We start from the raw sequence: 19,214 nt of genomic DNA, 5'->3' as shown, positions 1-19,214 counted from the left end.
CATTTTAAATTGAAATTCTCTAAGCTTACTATTCAATGTGCACTTTCTAAGTCTTAAAAATATTAATTGTATATTTTTTTTTATAGCTAAATCAATATCTTGACCTTGAGAGGGCGCTATACAACATAAAGACTTTATTATTTACAATTTCATCACTTTAGACTCGATTTCAACCGAGACAACGATCTCTGAATATTGTAGGATCGCATATGCTTCCAATATGTTCATTTGAACCAGATTCATGACCCCATTCCAAAACTTTGTATTACCTTTAAGCACACATCAGTAGTATCCATAAAGCTTGTATTATGTTGTCGATAGCTTCCCACTGGGGTACTCCCGTAGTATAGCTGGGATTGCATGGATACTGCATGTGGATTATTCGGTAAATTAATCCTTATTGGCTGGTTGCAGGTGTTTAGCCGATGAGAGCTGATGAGAGTCGATGGGAGCTGATTGTTTAAAACCTAAAAAAAGGAACCACAGCCGATGACGCAGGTTCGAAACTGAGTCACGTCTTTCGGACGGTGACGTTTAAAGGTCGGTCCACAGACGTAAATAATCATATCTAATAGATACACGTCTGTAAAAAATCACATACATACACACGCACACACACGCATACACATATATCTAATCGTATTGGATGTAAACTCTAAAGCAGACTCAATACACAATCATTTGGAGATACAATTACATTTTATTTCGTGATTCCACCATTATGATATACATGCCTTCATACTTCATAAAGATCATGATGGTGGTGATGATAATAATAATGATATTAATGATAATGATGATTAAAATCATTATGATTATCATCATCAACAACATTATAAGCATCGTCTACATATTGTAATTCATGTTAAAAGTGTATGTATGAACAACAAAAAGTTGATCAGGATGTATTCTTCTTCGAGCTGGTTAAAATAATTAGTATATTTGCGGTTAAATGATTTCATTAAAAGCAAATATCCGAATTCCGAAGTAAAATAGTAAATATACAAATATAAACAAAACGAGAGAGGACGTAGTATAAGCATTTGCATAGATCATAGCGTATTTGAGAGGGAGAGTTGTGACACAAGCGATGTCATAGTTCAAATTATGGAGCTCCGATTAGCTCACTCCCATGTACAATGGATGGGGGGAACTATTTGGGGTCCATAAAATGACTGACCTATCTGGCTAAAAAAAAATCCGTAACCTGAATTTCTTTCATTTAGCTATAGCATAAAGCATTAACAGAATCTCATATACACAAAAGAACAGAATTATATTATTTCATATAAAAACTAGAACGTAAACATGATTTCACAGAGTGTTAAAGTTGTGCGAAAAATGCAAGTAAAGTTTCGTCACAGAAAGTCAGCAGTGTTTACAATTTCTTCTTCTATCACTACTGTGATTCCATTAATATTCATAATATGTTTATCCCTGCAGGTCGACATGATTTGACGATAGTGTAGTAAAATAACACCTCCTTACTTTGGTCTAACAGTCACATTCAAACTTATCTTTGGCACGTATTATCAAAGGCTTCGACATTATTCAGCAGATTTGAAAACATGGACATCTCGAAGAAGAAAAAAATCCAACTCAATGCCCAATGAATCGATACCCATCCCCCTCAATAACTTTTTCTGACCACTCTATTGAACATCGAATTAGTTTTCTGTTATTAAAAAAAAAACATATCATTAAATAGGGCAAATAAGAACTTTAATGATAATTTCCCCTTTTTATATTGACATAATCGACATTTGATAATTCTAATGAACTCGCCACTCATCCATCCGTCAGTGCTTGCATAGAATTCACTCGTTGAATAATAATGATTAATAACAATTCGGTCTTCCAAGGTAACAATATCAGTATTAATACTGCTCTTTCTGAGGGCCCTACATTTAATATTAATCCCGCAGGGTACGTTTTACATCTGGGTGGAGAGGGACTGGTTTGCTTGGGCAAAAATCTTTTCCTACAATGAACAGAGACTTCAGAGCCTTCATCGATTATATACCACAGCTTCCATAAAGGACCCGCTTATGATCGTCTCTTGATTCAAATACTGAAACGCTTTCAAGTCAATAATCATTTACGGCAGCTATGCTAAACCCCTCGTTCATATCCAGACGACTTCGTCATTCGCTTTATCATCGACGGCTGTATCTGCGACGTCATCTTTCTTTTCCGGCTGAGACGGCACATCGCCGTCAACGATTTCAGTGATGGTTTCATCGTTGGTTTCATCGACACTGTCGTTGAGGGCGTCATGGACGGGAGTATTGGAAGATTCATTGACTGTTTGATCTCCAACCTGTTCCGATGTCGTTTGATTTGATGTAGTGTCAGATCTATTCGATTCATCAGCCGTGGTCGAAGAATTGATGTCGATGGTTTCACCATCATCGTAGACGCTGAAGGACTTGAGGTCGCCGATGCTAATAGTTCTTAGCTTACGGGTGACATCGAGCCTACCTTTGGTATCATTGTCACTATCACTGTCAATATCAACGCCGATAAAAATATCTCCATCATCGTCATCATCGTCGTCGTCTTCCACATCGTCCACTGTTTCCATGTATATCTTGGGAACTGAATCTCTTTTGGAATTTCCATTATGGCCGTTGTTTGATTCGGGATTTGAACCGACAGCGAAGTTGAAACGGTTGTTCGTATTGTCATTGTCCCATTCTGCAGGAGATGGAAGGCTGGAACCTGAGATTGACCTCGATTGCATTCGGGAGGTCGATGAGGCACAGCTTGAGGGTTCCGATGAATCAGTGATAACACTCTCACCATCAGTGCTATCATCTGCGGATAATAAGAGAATATAAATTGGAAGATTTTACTAAAAATATATCTAAGCCTATCTACATTAGTTTGGCCAGGAAGGATAAGACCTCCCTGCGTGGTCACTGACAGGTGGTTATCTCACCAAATTAGCTCTCAATTAACATAAGAAATGAGGGACCATGGGGACCAAAGGGTACCGCTTAGGCATTGTTTGCTATATAGAGGACGCAAGTACCTACAAGTAGTGCAGTCCCGCTTAATAGAACGGAATGGGTTTTTCTGAACTCGGTATATTTCCCCTGAAAAAAAAACACAACTTGGAATGATTACAGGTGTATCCATCATATAATGTAAATACTAGAGCATCCCTCTAAAAACATGACTAACCATTTAGAGGGGAAGACAGTGACAGACAACAGTGACAGAATGGCAGATTTACACGTTTAACAAGATGGGTCAAAAACTATAATCCAGTATGTTCATTATCATCATTAATTTTGATTAAAGTCAGCATTTTCCTTCATACCAGGGGTCACTGACTTTGGCATCATGATGACACTCCCTCCTTCCACCTTTTTTGTCTCGAATATCTTCCTCATTTTATAGACTTCCCTTATTGCTTTCTTCATTCACAATATCTTTTCATGTAAAAATAGTTCATCTACCATTTTGAAAATTTAGTTCCTCCTCAGCCATTCTGAATTTCGTACTTAACACTTTGGTCTTTATAGTTATAGTAATATAGACCAGAGGCGTGTTTTAGCTGAGATCTAGACTTTTTCTGAATCTATTCACCATTACATTTTACTTGAATTCGAGCACCGTGGGTCCCTGGTTGCCTGAGAATTAGCACAAATTTTACTATTAATGTTGGAATTGTTGGCGTCACTGTTAGGATGAAGTCGCATGGTCCACAAGCAAGTTATCGCCCGAGGGCCCAGAGTATGAAGATCAATTGGAACATATATAATCGGGAGCGCCAGAGTGTCAAGTCTGACAGACATGAGCGCTATACAAGAACCCACTATTATTATGATTATTATTATTATTATTATTACCCCCCCCCCCCCCTTTATAGCTTTTCTTCATTTCAAGAGGCTTAAAACAGGAGCCATCCCGTTGCGGTATGGGCAGCTGTCCATCAACTTATTTGTGTTCGTGAATAAGCCACTTTAGAGATAGCATTTGTACAAATTAACCAAATAAATGATTAACACATTCACAGATATTCCACACATGGAGAGGTCCCACTTTAATAGTGCAAATTAGAATAATTACTGCCAAAGTAATGAAGGTGCTTCATGAAAACCTTTTGTGTTCCCTCTTAAAAAGAATACTTGCGCATAAATGAATAATGATTACAAAACTTTTCATGAAATCGTATCCATCAGTCGTCTCTATGGATTTTTACAGTTTTGTACAAATGACATTTATCTTTATCTAGTATCTCCAAAATGGCTTATTAGGTAGATTTCCATGGACCAACGCGAAGTACATGTAGTATACAGTCGAGGGTAATATACAAATAATACACATCTATATCGTCTCGGGCGTGTTAGACTGTTCCAAAGGTACCTCGTGTGGGTAATTTTAAATAATGCCCGAACAAAATGATGTGTATTATTTTTTTTATAAGATTATGTTTTATTTGTCTTATAAAATGATGTTTTATAACATGATTTTGATAATGACTGGTCATTATCCAAATTACGCGTTAGGCAAAATAAATGCGTAGTCACGTGTACGCTCTCAACCAATCATTTGATTAGGATCCACGTCATCATCTTATAAACCTGAATAACGGCATGGACCTTTTACAGGTCCGTGGTTACGGTAAAGGTAACAGACTAACAGACCCAACTGACCGATATGGAATGTGATGTCCAGTTTCTCGTGTTCCGAATCCCTCTCTGTCTCAGCACCGACTCCACTTTGTCGACTTCCAGCCAAGATGACGGCTACTTGACGAGATTGATGAATATCGTCTGAGATCTGTTCTAAGTGCTTCAGAGCTCCTCGATACTTGGCCTTGCTTTCGGTGAGGGCGCTTTGTAAGGCTTCTGTTCGTATCTTCAGGTCATTCAGCTCGTAGAAAAAGGACTTCTTGAGATCGTAGTAATCGCTGTTGTTGAGAAATGAAATAGTCAGAACAGTGGTCTTTGAGCAGGGAAATCTTTACATACGCCCAAACCTAACGCATCTTAATGGAAAACAGACCATAGGCAGGAACGGGGTATCAAGGATACGGTGAATCCTCGAGCCCCTTCCCCTGTCACCAGTTTGAAACAGCTGTAGAAAAGGAATCATTAAATGTTTTGATTGTGTGTGTGCATTTTTTGCATTTGTGCATTATATATATGCTACGGATCAAGCAGGTAATATACCCCTCTACCCTCCCCTTCACGCCTACAAGGATCCCTACCCAACCCCGCCCCACCGCCCCCCCCCCCCCCCCCCCCGCCGTCCCCGTGTATATGTTTTGACAAATGACAAAAACCAGTGACAAATCTGCTGATAACCAATCAGAACCAAGGATTTCAGTAGCTTTTAATAAAAACTGTCATTTGTCACTGATGACAAGTTTTGTGAAACGCCCCACTGGACAGTCATTACTCACGCTGATTTGCCGATGGATCTCTTGAACTTCTTTGCAAGCTTGTCGACTTCCTGTTGAGTCGTGATGTAATGTTTGGATCGCTTCTCGTGTTCATGTTGGCTCTCTCGCTTCTCTCGCTCGGCAGCATTGAGCTTAAAAATAGGGAATAACAAAGAATGTTATCATTGACATATTTGTATATACCATGACAATATCATTACATCAAGTCTGAATAGTATACTTGGTAAAGGCTCTTGACACTCAAACAAAAGGATCTGGGTACGTTCCTCGCTCCTATTTTACATCCTTGGACAAGGTGTTTTACCAAAAAGTGTCCCTCTCGATCCAGGTGAATTAAATGGGCACCTGGGAGTACTATGGTAATAGTAAAACAGGCTACCTTGGGTCTTCTATATTTTCATTATATACATAAAATATAACCCCCCCCTTTGATTCATTAGGAAATACGACACTTTGCCGAATGTGGTACAAGTCTGTACCGACCTAGAATACGAGTCATCTCATCGACATAGCTCGCAGAAAAAATGGGAAGCAGATGGAAAACATAATATTATTAAATCAGTATAGACAGATTTGAGTATCAATATTAGTTAGGTCTATTGATCAACCCCAAAGAACACATCATTGTAAGACTGGACATTAAACCCAAATACAACTGTAGAGAAAGATGGCTCGTTTCTTACCGCAAGCGTCAAGCAAGATATTCATTGATCCATTATGCCAATTGTGCACAAGGCGTTGTTTCGATTGGGCCATTTATGTATTATATGCGCCAATCAATATGAAGGCTTTTAGCGCATACTTCAACGCATTGTTCCTCTGTTTATTTTGCAACATTTCAATGGACATATTATCACTTTCACTAGGCGCGTCGGGAGACTGCGTACACCAATGACGCTGTCATAACGACCATAACGCCTCGTGTGCAGTGGACGTAACCTTCGAGACAGTCTGCAAGCATTGTTTACTATTTTAAAGCCCATCTGTACTAGTTTACATGAGGGATTAGACCACCCTGCAAGGTCACTGGACAGGTGGTTATCTCATCAAATTACCTTTTAATTAACAGAAGAAAAGAGGATCATGGGGGACCAATGGTCACCGATTAGGCATTGTTTGTTGTATAGAGGGCGCAAGTAGCTACAAGTAGTGCAGTGAGGCTTTAACATACCTTTTCTGTGGATAGATTAAGCATCTCTTGAAGAGCCGAATCGAATCTTCTTCTTGAATCCTGCATCGGTTGTTTCTTGGAGTTAAGAGCCGCCTCTTCAGCGATTCCAATGGTTTCTCTGGCTGCTGAATACATCCCTGAGCTTCGCTGATAGCGAAGGGCCGCCTCTTGGGCAAGCTCCTGAGCCTGCGTGAGTTGAGGGAAAGATGGATGAGGGGCGATAAACAGGAATGAGTAAAATCAAAGCTTAGTAAATGGGATGGGAGGGGAAGAGTTGTGAGTATGCAAGATATATAATAGAGTGGAAACACAAAAATAAGTGGAGACAAATCGGAAGAGTATACTGACAAAATAATGTAAAGACGAATGACCCAAGCAAAATGTAATGTCTTTTATTCAAATGACTATTTATACCCCCCCCCCCTCTCTCTCTCTCTTTTCCTTTCTTTCGTTCTCTCTCTTTTTTGTCTCTCTCTCTCTCTCTCTCTCTCTCTCTCTCTCTCTCTCTCTCTCTATCTTGCTCGCCCCTTCAAAGGATCAGCGTGCACATAATCATATAGTCCAGAATCTGGCTGGTTCTTCATATTATTATTCCCCACCGAAGATGGCGTTTGATATCAACGACTCATTATAATATGCTCACCAGTTCAGCTTACGTTTTTTTTTTCGCCGGGCGATCACGCAATCTTCGGCTGGCAGAAAGTAAGAAAGGGGAGGTCGCATATTGCGTTGGTGTGGTGGAGATCTAAATTCAAAATGACAGATTCTGGACTAATTACAGGGCATAATGATTTTGTTTCACTTGAACTTTCTACTCACTTTTCTAGCTTCTTCCTTGGCTGCATAGTAACCCTGAGCCTTCTGAGCTGACTTGCGACATTTCTTGATCTTCTCGTTTAGGCTTTGGGTTGATTCCGTTAATGTCTGACGAAATGCTTGCCGAGATTCCTACCACAGAGAAATTCATTGAATGTTAATGTTAATGTTAATGTTTGATGATGATTGTTTCACCTGATTACTAAGAAATCCTTCATATGATTTGATGTAAACAACCATGGGACCAACGGCTTTAAGTCCTCTGCGAGGGATTTGATATTGAGGATTAATGCCTTACCAAAGGCCACGAGCGGGCTTGGTTTCGAACCCGAGACCTCCCGGTTTTCTTAGACCACTGATCTACCACTGAGCCATCACGTCTCCTCAATGTCAAACCTCCTAACTATATCAAAGAAGTGCATTCACATTCAGTTCCCGATGATGATCATAAATGAAATGGATACAAATTTGAACTCATATTATTATGATATTAATTCAGAGTTTTCTTTTTTAATCAAATACATGGAAAAATAAATTCGGCTCATACAAACCCGACAGAATCGCTTACTACTTTTCTAAGACTTAGATAATAATAATAATAATAATAAAAATAGCCTAATAGTCCACTCCAAATTTTATTAAACCGAAACGGAGATTCTTTTTGCCCAATTGATCGTGAGCCCGGCAGCCACTGAGCAGCGCCAGATCGACGTTGCTCTATCCCTTAATGTTGAACGCCAAATAAGGTAGCAACAACTCCCATCTGTTAACGTCTTTTGGTATGACGCGGCCGGGGTTCGAACCAACGACCTCCCGACTGCGAGGCGGACGCTCTACTGACTGAGCCAACACTCCGGAGATGTAACATATACAGCTCCTCAAAAAGATAAATAGCGCACCAAGACGATTTTTTTTTTTAAAGATCATAAAACAAAAATATCCGCATAACGTTTAAAGAGTGAGGACGTAAACCAGTAAACGTAATGCATACAATAATATACTTACATCTAATTGTTTTTCTAGCCGGTTGATTTCCGCAGAGGCTGTATTCAATAGTTCAAGCTCATCCTGTGTAGACGGAAGTAAAAAAAAAAAAAAAAAGGAGGTAATCTTTATTTAAAGATAAAGTTGAGTTCTGGTTATGCGATTGCATTGTGAAAGAAACGGTGTGGAACCGATTATGTATATAGCATATAAGTATTCGTGTGCAGTTACTAAAGACTTCAAAATGAAGAGAAATTTGGCCCAGTCTTGGTAAAGTCACAAGCACTTTACACAGAAAGATGTATATGGAAATACACAAACATGTGGGCATAAAAATCTGGCCTCATTCATTAGCTGTTGTACTTGTCATATTTAAAATATGAAGGCATTTGAAGAGCCATGCTTTTCAGGGAATATTTTCTCTGATGTTCTTCCACACTTACATAATAACAATGATAACGCTCACAATTATTGCTCATCTTTCCCCAGAACTCAACCTTCTCTTTAATGGTACATTGTATTACTTAAAACAGGCGCGGATCCAGGGGGGCCGAGCGGGCCTTGCCCCCCCCCCCCGCAAAAAAAAAAAGGAGAGAGAGAAGGAAAAGAAGGGAAAGGGAAAGAGGAGAGAAAGGGAAAAAAGAAGAGGAAGAAGAAAAGAAAAGAGAGAAGAAGGAGATCGGGGGGCAAAAGGACTTGCCTCCCAGGCTGTTGCCTCCCCCCCCCCCCCCCCCCATCGAAAAAAAAGAGAGAAGGAAGGAAGGGAAAGAAAAAAGAAAAAAGAGGAGATATAGGGAAGGAAAAAAGAGGAAGAAGAAAAGAAAAGAAAGGGATATCAGTTGCAATTTTCCCGCCAACAAGTTGTGGATCGGGGGGGGGGGCAAAAGGCCCTTACCTCCCCCACCCCCCCCCCCCCACCCCGTCCGAGCTTTAAAAAAAAGAGAAGGGAAGGGAAATAGGAGAGAAAGGGAAGAAGGAAAAAAAGAGAATGAAGAAAGGTAAGGGATATCAGTTGCAATTTTCCCGCCAACAAAGTGTAGATCGGGGGCGGCACTGGCGTACTTATAGAGAGGGGGGGGGGGGGCCTTGGGAAATTCAAACGTGGCTTACTTCTAATTCCATAACGGTCGTTTAAAAAAAAAAAGCTGAAATGACATAATTTTCCGAGATTTTTCCTCACTTTTAAGTAAATTATACTTTTATATGCGTTTGTTGGAAAATGACAAATTCCTAAATTTACAGCCAGTCAAGAAAATGCTTTTTGAGATGCCTACATGTCAGGGCCCGCGGAACGACGGGAATCGGGATCATCGAGCCCTCCCCCTCCCCCCCCCCCCCCCTCCCCACTTGTTTTGAAAAAAGTATATTAAAGAGAAATAGAAAGAAAGAGAGCAAGAAAGAAAAAATATTTAACTGCCAGTGTCACATTATAATGAGGTTTCAAAATATGCTTATCTGACCATGATTAAATGCCTAAAACCCCGAGGGCTCTGCCCCCTGGATTCCACCCAGGGCCCTAAGGCGGGCCCTTAGATGCTCATCTGACGGTAATTTAATGCCTAAAACCCCTCATTTCAGGGGGCTCTGCCCCTGGACCCCACGCCAAATAGTGTCCTGCCAGTGTCACAAAATAATAAGGTATCAAAAAATCTCATCTGACCGTAATTAAACGCCTAAAACCCCTGAGCTTCCGGGGGCTCTGCCCCCTGGACCCAACCAAGAGCCCTAAGGCGGGCCCCTTGATGCTCATCTGACCGTAATTGAGTGCCTAAAACCCTTGAGCTTCCGGGGCTCCGCCCCCTGAACCCCACGCCAATTAGTGACCTGCCGGTGTCACAATTAGTTATCAAAATAATGCCCATCTGACCGTAATTAAATACTTAAAACCCCTGAACTTCCGGGGCTCTGCCCCCTGGACCCCGCCTAGGGTCCTAAGGCGGACCCCTGAATGCTAATCTGACCGTAAATCATTGCATTAAACTCCTAAGCTTCCGGGGGCGGACAAGGTATCAACACATGTTCATCTGACCGCAGGCGCGTAGTCAGGGTGGGGGGGGGGGGGGCTGGTGGGATGGTCCCAATACAACGAAACGTCTTCTTTCTCTAATAATTTAATAAAACGTCAAAGCTTTCCGCGCTTCGCGGAGGAGGGAGGGGGAAACTAGCCCCTCCCTGCACCCCCCCCCTCCCCAATTACGTCACTGCTGGTCGCCATTACGTACCAATATTTGGCTCGCATAATTTCAAATTTGGGCCCCCCCCCCCCTTAAGAAATCCTGGATCCGCGCCTGACTTAAAACACATAGAAAGCGTTGTTTGATGAATATATAATACTTTGAGAGAGTATATTATCAGCAAATCGGCGAGTTCAGGGAGCTTTTTCGAACCAGACAGAAAGTAGGAGATGTTTTTATTAAAGTCACAACGCAATTAAATCTTCATACAATGATTTAGTTTTGAGGGGGAACGCCCACTTCAGTTAAGAAAGGGGGAGTGATGACTGTCACGAGAGGGAACAAAGCCACTAAGTAGTGAGAGGGAGGATCGTTATTCAGTCTTACACGGTTCTAATCCTTTTCCCCACTTCTTTCCATCTCTCTTTCTATTGTATTCGTTTTCTTTCTTGTTTAATTATATGAAAGGGTCACATAGCTCCCCCCCCCCCCACCCCTCTATTTCTGCGCCAGTATTCCGAAATATTCTGCTTCTGAACAATCACAGTGTACATTATTAAATAAATAATCATGCCAAGATAACGATCAACATGTACTCTGATCTGTTTAAGTAATAGCCTAAATGGAAGGAAGAGAGCATTTATCAATATTATTGCCCTTAACATATATATTTGATCATAGATAGTACCGACCTAAATTAGGTGACAGCGCGAAAGTCCACATTTGTTAAGCAATTAATCTTTAACATCGTCCTTTCCCTGATAATCATGACACTCGGCTAACCGCTAACATAATTTTTGGCAACATAAAGAAAAGATGATATCGCTTCGTGCTTCATTTAGACTAATACTTGTAAACGTCCTTTGTTATGGACATTCGTTATATGCTCGGTCATGATATAATATTTGAGATTAAAAGAATGCTTTTTAAATTGGATGCAGCTTTAAGCATAACTTATGAAGAAATTAGTACTCAAGTTACTTAAACACACAGTGTATTGTATCCGCAAATAATAAACCAGTGAATTGTACTTCTCTTTTGATAAGCTAACATTTATTTGACATTCAAGATTCAAGATTCAAATGAGGTTTTATTCAATACTTGTCAAAAAGTCCAAATACTAAAAATGCAAGTTTACAGCAAACATATACAATCATATAAAAATATCATTCAAAAACATATATTTATATATATATATATATATATATATATATATAATAAAACATAGAAAATGGGGAAAAATATATAAAAATGAATAAATGTTTACATCAAAACATCAAAGCAAGTGGTGAACGCGTACATACAGGCGCGGCTCTAGAAGAACAGTCGTGAGGGGGCTTCACTATGATGTTCTCGAATTCATTTCTGCCTCGCTTAAATTCGTGTATGGTCAATTTTTGGATGTTGAATATTGATGAGGGTAGGGGTTGAGCCCCAAACCCCCTCTAAAACAGTTGATGTATACTTGATTAAATAACAGAGCACGAACTGAGCCGGAAATCCTATCAACTGTACGTTAATTTTGAAACATGTCCTCGTAAAGGTGTAAATCAGCTTTACTTATCAAACCTAACGTTTATTTCAATACCTTCATTGTTCATCATATCATCCAAGGGAAGAGACGGATGCGGGTTTTCGTAAGGGCGGGGGCACACATTCCTTCGGTTATATCTTATTCATTTTTTTGGGGTTAAATTTGACTTTGATGTATATACTTAAGGGATTGACCATAGACAGGCCTGTAGGCCTATTGTCGATCCCACCATATATGTTATGTTATATTTATGGTGTATTCTTGTTTGTCTTTTGATTGTTTTGTATTCTTATCAGATTATGGAAATAAACTTGAAATTTGAAACTTGAAAAGATTCTCCGCAGACAAGCAAAAAGGGGAATTAAAATATTTAAAGTGCATTTGGGATCAAATATTGTAAAAGGGTACATCTTTTCAGGGGCTGTACTTCTGGTATATACCAACATAGTTTTATCGGCTGTCCCACACTACCCCCCTCCCCCGTCCAATATTTGAAAGGGGACACTTATTTTCATAATGTACTCTTTGGGTTAGCCACTGATTTTGTTCCAGGCTGTACACCCCCACCCCAACCCCCCCCCCCCCCCCGCAGGCACCCACCCACCCACCCACATCCACACACTTCCGCACGCGCACGCACACACTTCATGCCCAAAGCCTGTATTGCATCACTAGAGCTAGAATGAGATATGGGATGAGTGTTAAACACGATGACAAACTGTCGCGCCATATATGAGAGAAAAAAATAACAGTTCTCATAAATAACATAGGCCTATAAATGTACTGACATGATTGGTAGTGTGCACCTCTATGAGGTTTAGTTGAATAATCTTAAAGCCTCTTAGACCCCTTGATTGCCCTTTTGTGTACACCAACAAATACGCAAACATTACACTTCTTCAGTTTCAGCATCTCCTTAGCAAATATTGAATTAACCTTCATTGTCTATGCAAATCTGACCTTCGTTCCTTTGGTCCCACATAATTATCTAGACAAGTATTTGTTGACGAAGCAAGAAACTGATAAAAATAGAAGATGTGTTCAAATTTCAAAGGTCATTACTTAATGACACCCGTGGTGACCTTTCTGCTTTTATTTCGGTCATACGAACCTCTAGATTTCAAATATTTGGGTAATAAAAGTTTAACGTTATGTAAGTGACATTGCTAAGATAGCTACGTGACCATTTCAATTAATGCTTGTGTAAGACATCTCTGTATGGTACGTAAAATTGTACGTTCCATGTTACCCAATTATTAAGCGATTAAGCAAATCTGCACTTGTGGCAATACAATCTTTTCTTACATTTCCTCGTTAATTTTGACCAATATATCTACCATTTGATATTGGGACATTTACATTCGATCTATTTTGTTTTAATATAATCTCACTTCCTTTAATTTACATGTAGATGACAATATGTTACGTAAAATGTTATAACACATTTCATTATATACAGTAGGCTTGCGGTTGCACCATGTGTGTGAGAGAGAGAAAGAGAGAGAGAGAGAGAGAGAGAGAGAGGGAGAATTGGGGAGTCCTGAAAAAATGATAGCGGTCTTTTTTCTTTCCTTTCTTATCTTTGGTTGCCGTACCCCCCCCCCCCCTCGTTTAAGTACATGCTGATTTTTGTTGTATATTATGACGACATCGTAGACAAAACAGTATGTTCAGTGTCACGCACTAGAATGAAATGTAAAGTTACAAGGAAATAATGGGTCAATGAATCTTGTATATAGGAAGTATTGCTCTTACCACCTTCCTCTTAACACTACGTGTACAGTTAGCCTAATTGGTTTTCAAGTTCCGCCCATGTTATCCGCGAAGTAATGTAAAACATATAACGAAAAATCAATTGCACTATACGATAGTCCACTTTATTTTTAGCATTCACATATTAAAATGAATTTGACAGTTACTTTATTTTGGTACGAAGTATTCTTTTTATTTTTATTTTGTTTTCATTTTTTTAATGCACATCATACGTTACCATTAACCCTTTCACGCGAAATGCATTGAAATAGGTAACAGACATTACTGAGGTCATTATATTGAACATACGTTTGAATGTAAGACCTTTTAAAGAAGCACATTGTAATGATAAAGGGAAAAAAATATACTTTAGGAACAAAGAAATGGGGGAAAGATAGAGAAGGGCTTGGGAGATAGCCGGGGAGACAGAAAGAGACAGAAAAGTATAGAAAAGTATAAAATACATTACAGAAAATGTTGACACTTAATAAAGTTGAAGACTCCTCCCCACCCCCACCCCGTAAAATTTAAAAGATCTAATTCAATTTAAATTGTATTGCTTTAAATCCACACAAATAAGATCATTCTCTATTATTGTTTTGTTATACATTGGATAATAAATCATACATAGATAAATGAGTGTAAGAGTAAAGATGACAATAACCAGAAGTGACACAAATTAAACGTATCACTGCATGTCTAAAAAGATATAAATAATATAAAATAATATAAAAAGATATATGATATAAATGAATGTTTAACCTTCAGACAGAGAGAGAGGTAGGGTGTATCTACATTATAAAAGACATCGCCAAGAATTAGCCCAAGTCTTTCAAGGTGCACCTTATGATATTGCCCATTACTATTCGAAAGGTCATAAGATGAGGATAAATATATTTTTAACGTTTTAGCCCTCCATAGGCTAATGAATTGAGTCAAACATAACATTTTACGATTCAATGAAATTAAGTCAAACAAAAGAGAATGCTTTCACATTTCTCTCCTTGTTCTACATACAAACAAATGTTGTTAAACATACCAGATATAGAATGAATATATCTCTCGTCTTCATAATATTGAATAAATTTCTTCTTCAAAGAACTAAAATTTGGAATTTTGTTATTAAGCTTTTGTACGAATAGTTGATGCTTAATCAAAGTCACCTTTCAATTTAAAGCATCGTTTCTTTTGTCTTCGAAACCAAGAACTAACGAAATAAACAATTAAATATAAACTTACCTTAATCCTTGGATCTAGGACTGCCCCATTGTTTGAATCCATACTGCTCTCAGACATCTTCCTTCCTCTTCACTCTCTACATCAACAATACAATCATCAATGATTCCGGTAAGAGTCTACTCAGCAAGAAATACCTCCAAAAACTTCCTCTCGTTCAAGAATATATGCTGTACTAATATATTCTTGTAGGAAGGTAGTGAATTCTGTTTTCTGGGGGAGTTGAGCTGGGAGACGGACCCCTTGGGGACGGACCAGTGACGTCTCTAATGCGATCCCAATGTCAACTAGTCTTTGAAGTAGACAAAGTGATTTTCCAGATACACTGATCAGAAGTTGATTTCGGAGCAAGTTCGCCGGTAGGTGACTGTCATAGGCTTGTACCAGATTTATGAACTTTGTTTTGTGCGCCGAAAATGAGAACAAAGGATTCTACACAGCGAGGATGTAGCACTGTGCTCTACGTTATGTTTGGTTAACATATTATTTTGGGATGTTGGTACAACAGATTGGCACCACAATAAAATCCTCTTTAACAAAAATTCTGATCCATCAAAGTACACTTCGATGGCTAATTTCGTAGCTTATCTTATCTTCATGTCTGTAAGCAAGAGCTAAATGAGGAGAGAAACGCTATGGATGCCTCTTGACAGTACTGTTTTACAGAAGTGACAATTGTCAGAATTGTACGTTTCACACTAGATTCCCTAATCCGTTGATTATAGACAATCTTTTGTTTCTGCCTATTCGTACACGCCCCTTTTGGTGTCCATGCCTCTATCATGGTCCATGCCTCGTATGGACTTCGGACTGGTGTACCGTTCATGCATAACATCAAAACAACAAGAGGTGCAATATATTGAGTGAGCTGTAAGTTATAAAGAAATCGGTAATTAATATTCTCAAAACAAAAAATAAAATCGCACACTTTAGCTAGGGAAATATTGTCCTTATCGATGAGCACAAACCCTGTCAGAGATCAATTGGTATCAGGATTTTTACACCTACTAGAACAATAAAGTAATGCTATGTTCAAATTGCATTCATGATGAAATTCGATTTCATTGTTGTTTCGGTTTATTATGTTACATGAATTATTCATTTTTTTCGTTTGCCTGGTACATGTGTTTTTCCGGGTGTAAGAGTTTATTTTCTATTTGTTATCAACAATTCATGGGTGACAAATAGGCTAGTTGTACAGGTCGATTCTAGGGGAGATAGAGGGGGGGGGGGGGCCTTCGGTACTTAACCCCCCCCCCCCCCACATTTATCTTGATTGTAAATTAATTCAAGCAAGGTACATGTAGAAAATGTATGAAAGAATCCCCAAGCACCAGCCCCCCCCCCCAAAAAAAAAAATAATAATAATAATAAATAAATAAATAAATAAATAAATAAATAAATTTAAAAAAAAAATATATATATATATATATACATATTCTTCTAGATCCTACCCCTACCCCCACCCAACCTAATATATCCAAAGAACCATGTAACATTGGAGTCGACAGGTAAGTTATAAAGTTGGAGATTAATATGAGGGGTCCACAATTGTGCAAGCATTGCTTTTTAGTGAAACCCTCCGTTTCAAATATGCATTCCTAAATTGCTGTAAATGTTTATAATTGATTTGTAATGTAACACAAATACATTGAATTGGAAATGGAATATGAAGAAATTGTTATGGAACTATGATACTTCTATCTTTGATTTCTTCATACCTCATTGTAGTTTTGATTAATCAAATTCAAAACCATATTAATCTGATAATTTGTTTGGGTTTTTCACTATTTTGTATTACATTTAATTAATTCACTTCATGATATCTGGGGGAGGAGGGAGGGAGTTAAGCACCAAACATGAGGGGTTCACTAAATAAATAATGTGTCATAAAAATATCGTTGTTACATTGTTAGATACGTAATTAGGAGCAAAAAAAGAATATAGTATTACTGCAGGGATCATAAGCTACTTTGCTTATTTCTGTAGCCCTCCTGCATCTAATGTATGTTAATTATGCATTCAATATATTTGTTTAATTTTGTTTATTATCTGTATAAAATTATATACACTTAAAATATTGTACCAAACCATATTATTTTCATGAGCATGTTGATGAAAAAAGAAAAAAGATGCAGAAACCAATAAATGAAATCAAATCAAATCAAACGACCCCCCCCCCCAAAAAAAAAAAAAAAATCAACAAAAATCAACAACAACAACAACAAAATCAATTTTAGAGATGATAGAATGCAGAACAAGCAATTGCCAGTAATTCTGATAATAGTGGTGGATGATGATGATGCTGGTGATGATGTTGGTGATGATGATGATGATGATGATGATGATGATGCTGCTGCTGGTGATGATGCTGGTGATGATGGTGAGAATGATGATGATGATGATGATGATGATGATGATGATGATGATGCTGCTGCTGGTGATGATGATGATGGTGAGAATGATGATGATGATGATGATGGTGATGATGATGATGATGCTGCTGGTGATGATGATGGTGAGAATGATGATGATGATGATGATGATGATGATGATGGTGATGATGATGATGATGATGATGCTGGTGATGATGATGGTGAGAATGATGATGATGATGATGATGATGATGATGATGATGATGATGATGATGGTGATGATGATGATGATGATGGTGATGATGATGATGATGATGATGGTGGTGATGATGATGATGATGATGCTGGTGATGATGATGGTGAGAATGATGATGATGATGATGATGATGATGATGATGATGATGCTGCTGGTGATGATGATGGTGAGAATGATGATGATGGTGATGATGATGATGATGATGGTGATGATGATGATGATGATGCTGGTGATGATGGTGAGAATGATGATGATGATGATGATGATGATGATGATGATGATGATATTGATGATGATGATGATGATGATGATGATGATGATGCTGCTGCTGCTGGTGATGATGCTGGTGATGATGGTGAGAATGATGATGATGATGATGATGATGATGCTGGTGATGATGATGATGGTGAGAATGATGATGATGATGATGATGGTGATGATGATGATGATGCTGCTGGTGATGATGATGGTGAGAATGATGATGATGATGATGATGATGATGATGATGATGGTGATGATGATGATGATGATGATGCTGGTGATGATGATGGTGAGAATGATGATGATGATGATGATGATGATGATGATGATGCTGGTGATGATGATGATGATGATGGTGATGATGATGATGATGATGATGGTGATGATGATGATGATGATGCTGGTGATGATGATGGTGAGAATGATGATGATGATGATGATGATGATGATGCTGCTGGTGATGATGATGGTGAGAATGATGATGATGGTGATGATGATGATGATGATGATGGTGATGATGATGATGATGATGCTGGTGATGATGATGGTGAGAATGATGATGATGATGATGATGATGATGATGATGATGATGATGATATTGATGAAAATGATGTTGATGATGAGGATGATGATGATGAATGAATGAATGAATAAATAAATAAACAAACAAACAAGCACTGTCTCCAGATATTATCTGTTAAAATTTCACAGATGATTTAATATTTAATAGCAACAAACAACAACAATACAATCAACAGCCATGTCTGGCTGGCCCTTGTATATTCTATTCACATAAATACACTCAAAACATAGCGGATACAAAACCAATCCCTTTAGTTTCTTACGAGAGTCATAAGGGTTGACAGAGCCTACATCCTTTTGGCTGATGTATTCTCATATACACGATCCCAAAGACGTTCAACAACTCACCCCAAGGCAATTTCAATCGCTTCGTTTGTGATCTATTGTAAAATGCCACATTATAATGATGTGTTACATAATCATAGCAGGATTTCTATGGGATATACAATAGGGAAATATAGCCCTCAAGTAGATTTCTTTATAATCTTTGCAATCATGTTCATAAAGCGATATCCTTATCTCTCCTGGTTAAAATACTATAACACTAGTGTGGAATAGCATAGGTGCTTACAGCAGATTCCTGATGTAATATAAATACATTTCTTGTTTTATACATTATCTTCTTACTCTCCTCTTAATTCTTTTAAATAGTTGTAA

The 19,214-nt window shown here is 38.5% G+C and overlaps 1 protein-coding gene across 1 annotated transcript; it reads right to left on the bottom strand.

The window, feature by feature from the left end:
• Positions 1 to 685: 685 nt before the first annotated feature.
• Positions 686 to 15,714, bottom strand: LOC115918797 (SH3 domain-binding protein 5-like). Its single transcript, XM_030990879.1, has 7 exons — positions 15,087 to 15,714; positions 8,409 to 8,471; positions 7,407 to 7,535; positions 6,588 to 6,773; positions 5,417 to 5,547; positions 4,665 to 4,921; positions 686 to 2,817 (listed from the first exon to the last, which is right to left on the bottom strand). Exons 1-7 carry the CDS (start codon positions 15,141 to 15,143, stop codon positions 2,126 to 2,128), a joined length of 1,515 nt encoding a protein of 504 aa, XP_030846739.1. The 5' UTR covers positions 15,144 to 15,714; the 3' UTR covers positions 686 to 2,125.
• Between the last annotated feature and the right edge of the window lie 3,500 nt (positions 15,715 to 19,214).

This window comes from Strongylocentrotus purpuratus, unplaced genomic scaffold (genome assembly GCF_000002235.5).
Source record: "Strongylocentrotus purpuratus isolate Spur 01 unplaced genomic scaffold, Spur_5.0 spur5_scaffold_19, whole genome shotgun sequence".
In the NCBI taxonomy this organism is placed as follows: domain Eukaryota; kingdom Metazoa; phylum Echinodermata; class Echinoidea; order Camarodonta; family Strongylocentrotidae; genus Strongylocentrotus; species Strongylocentrotus purpuratus.
Note: the sequence above shows the minus strand (reverse complement) of the source record. Positions and strands in the feature narration are given on the sequence as shown.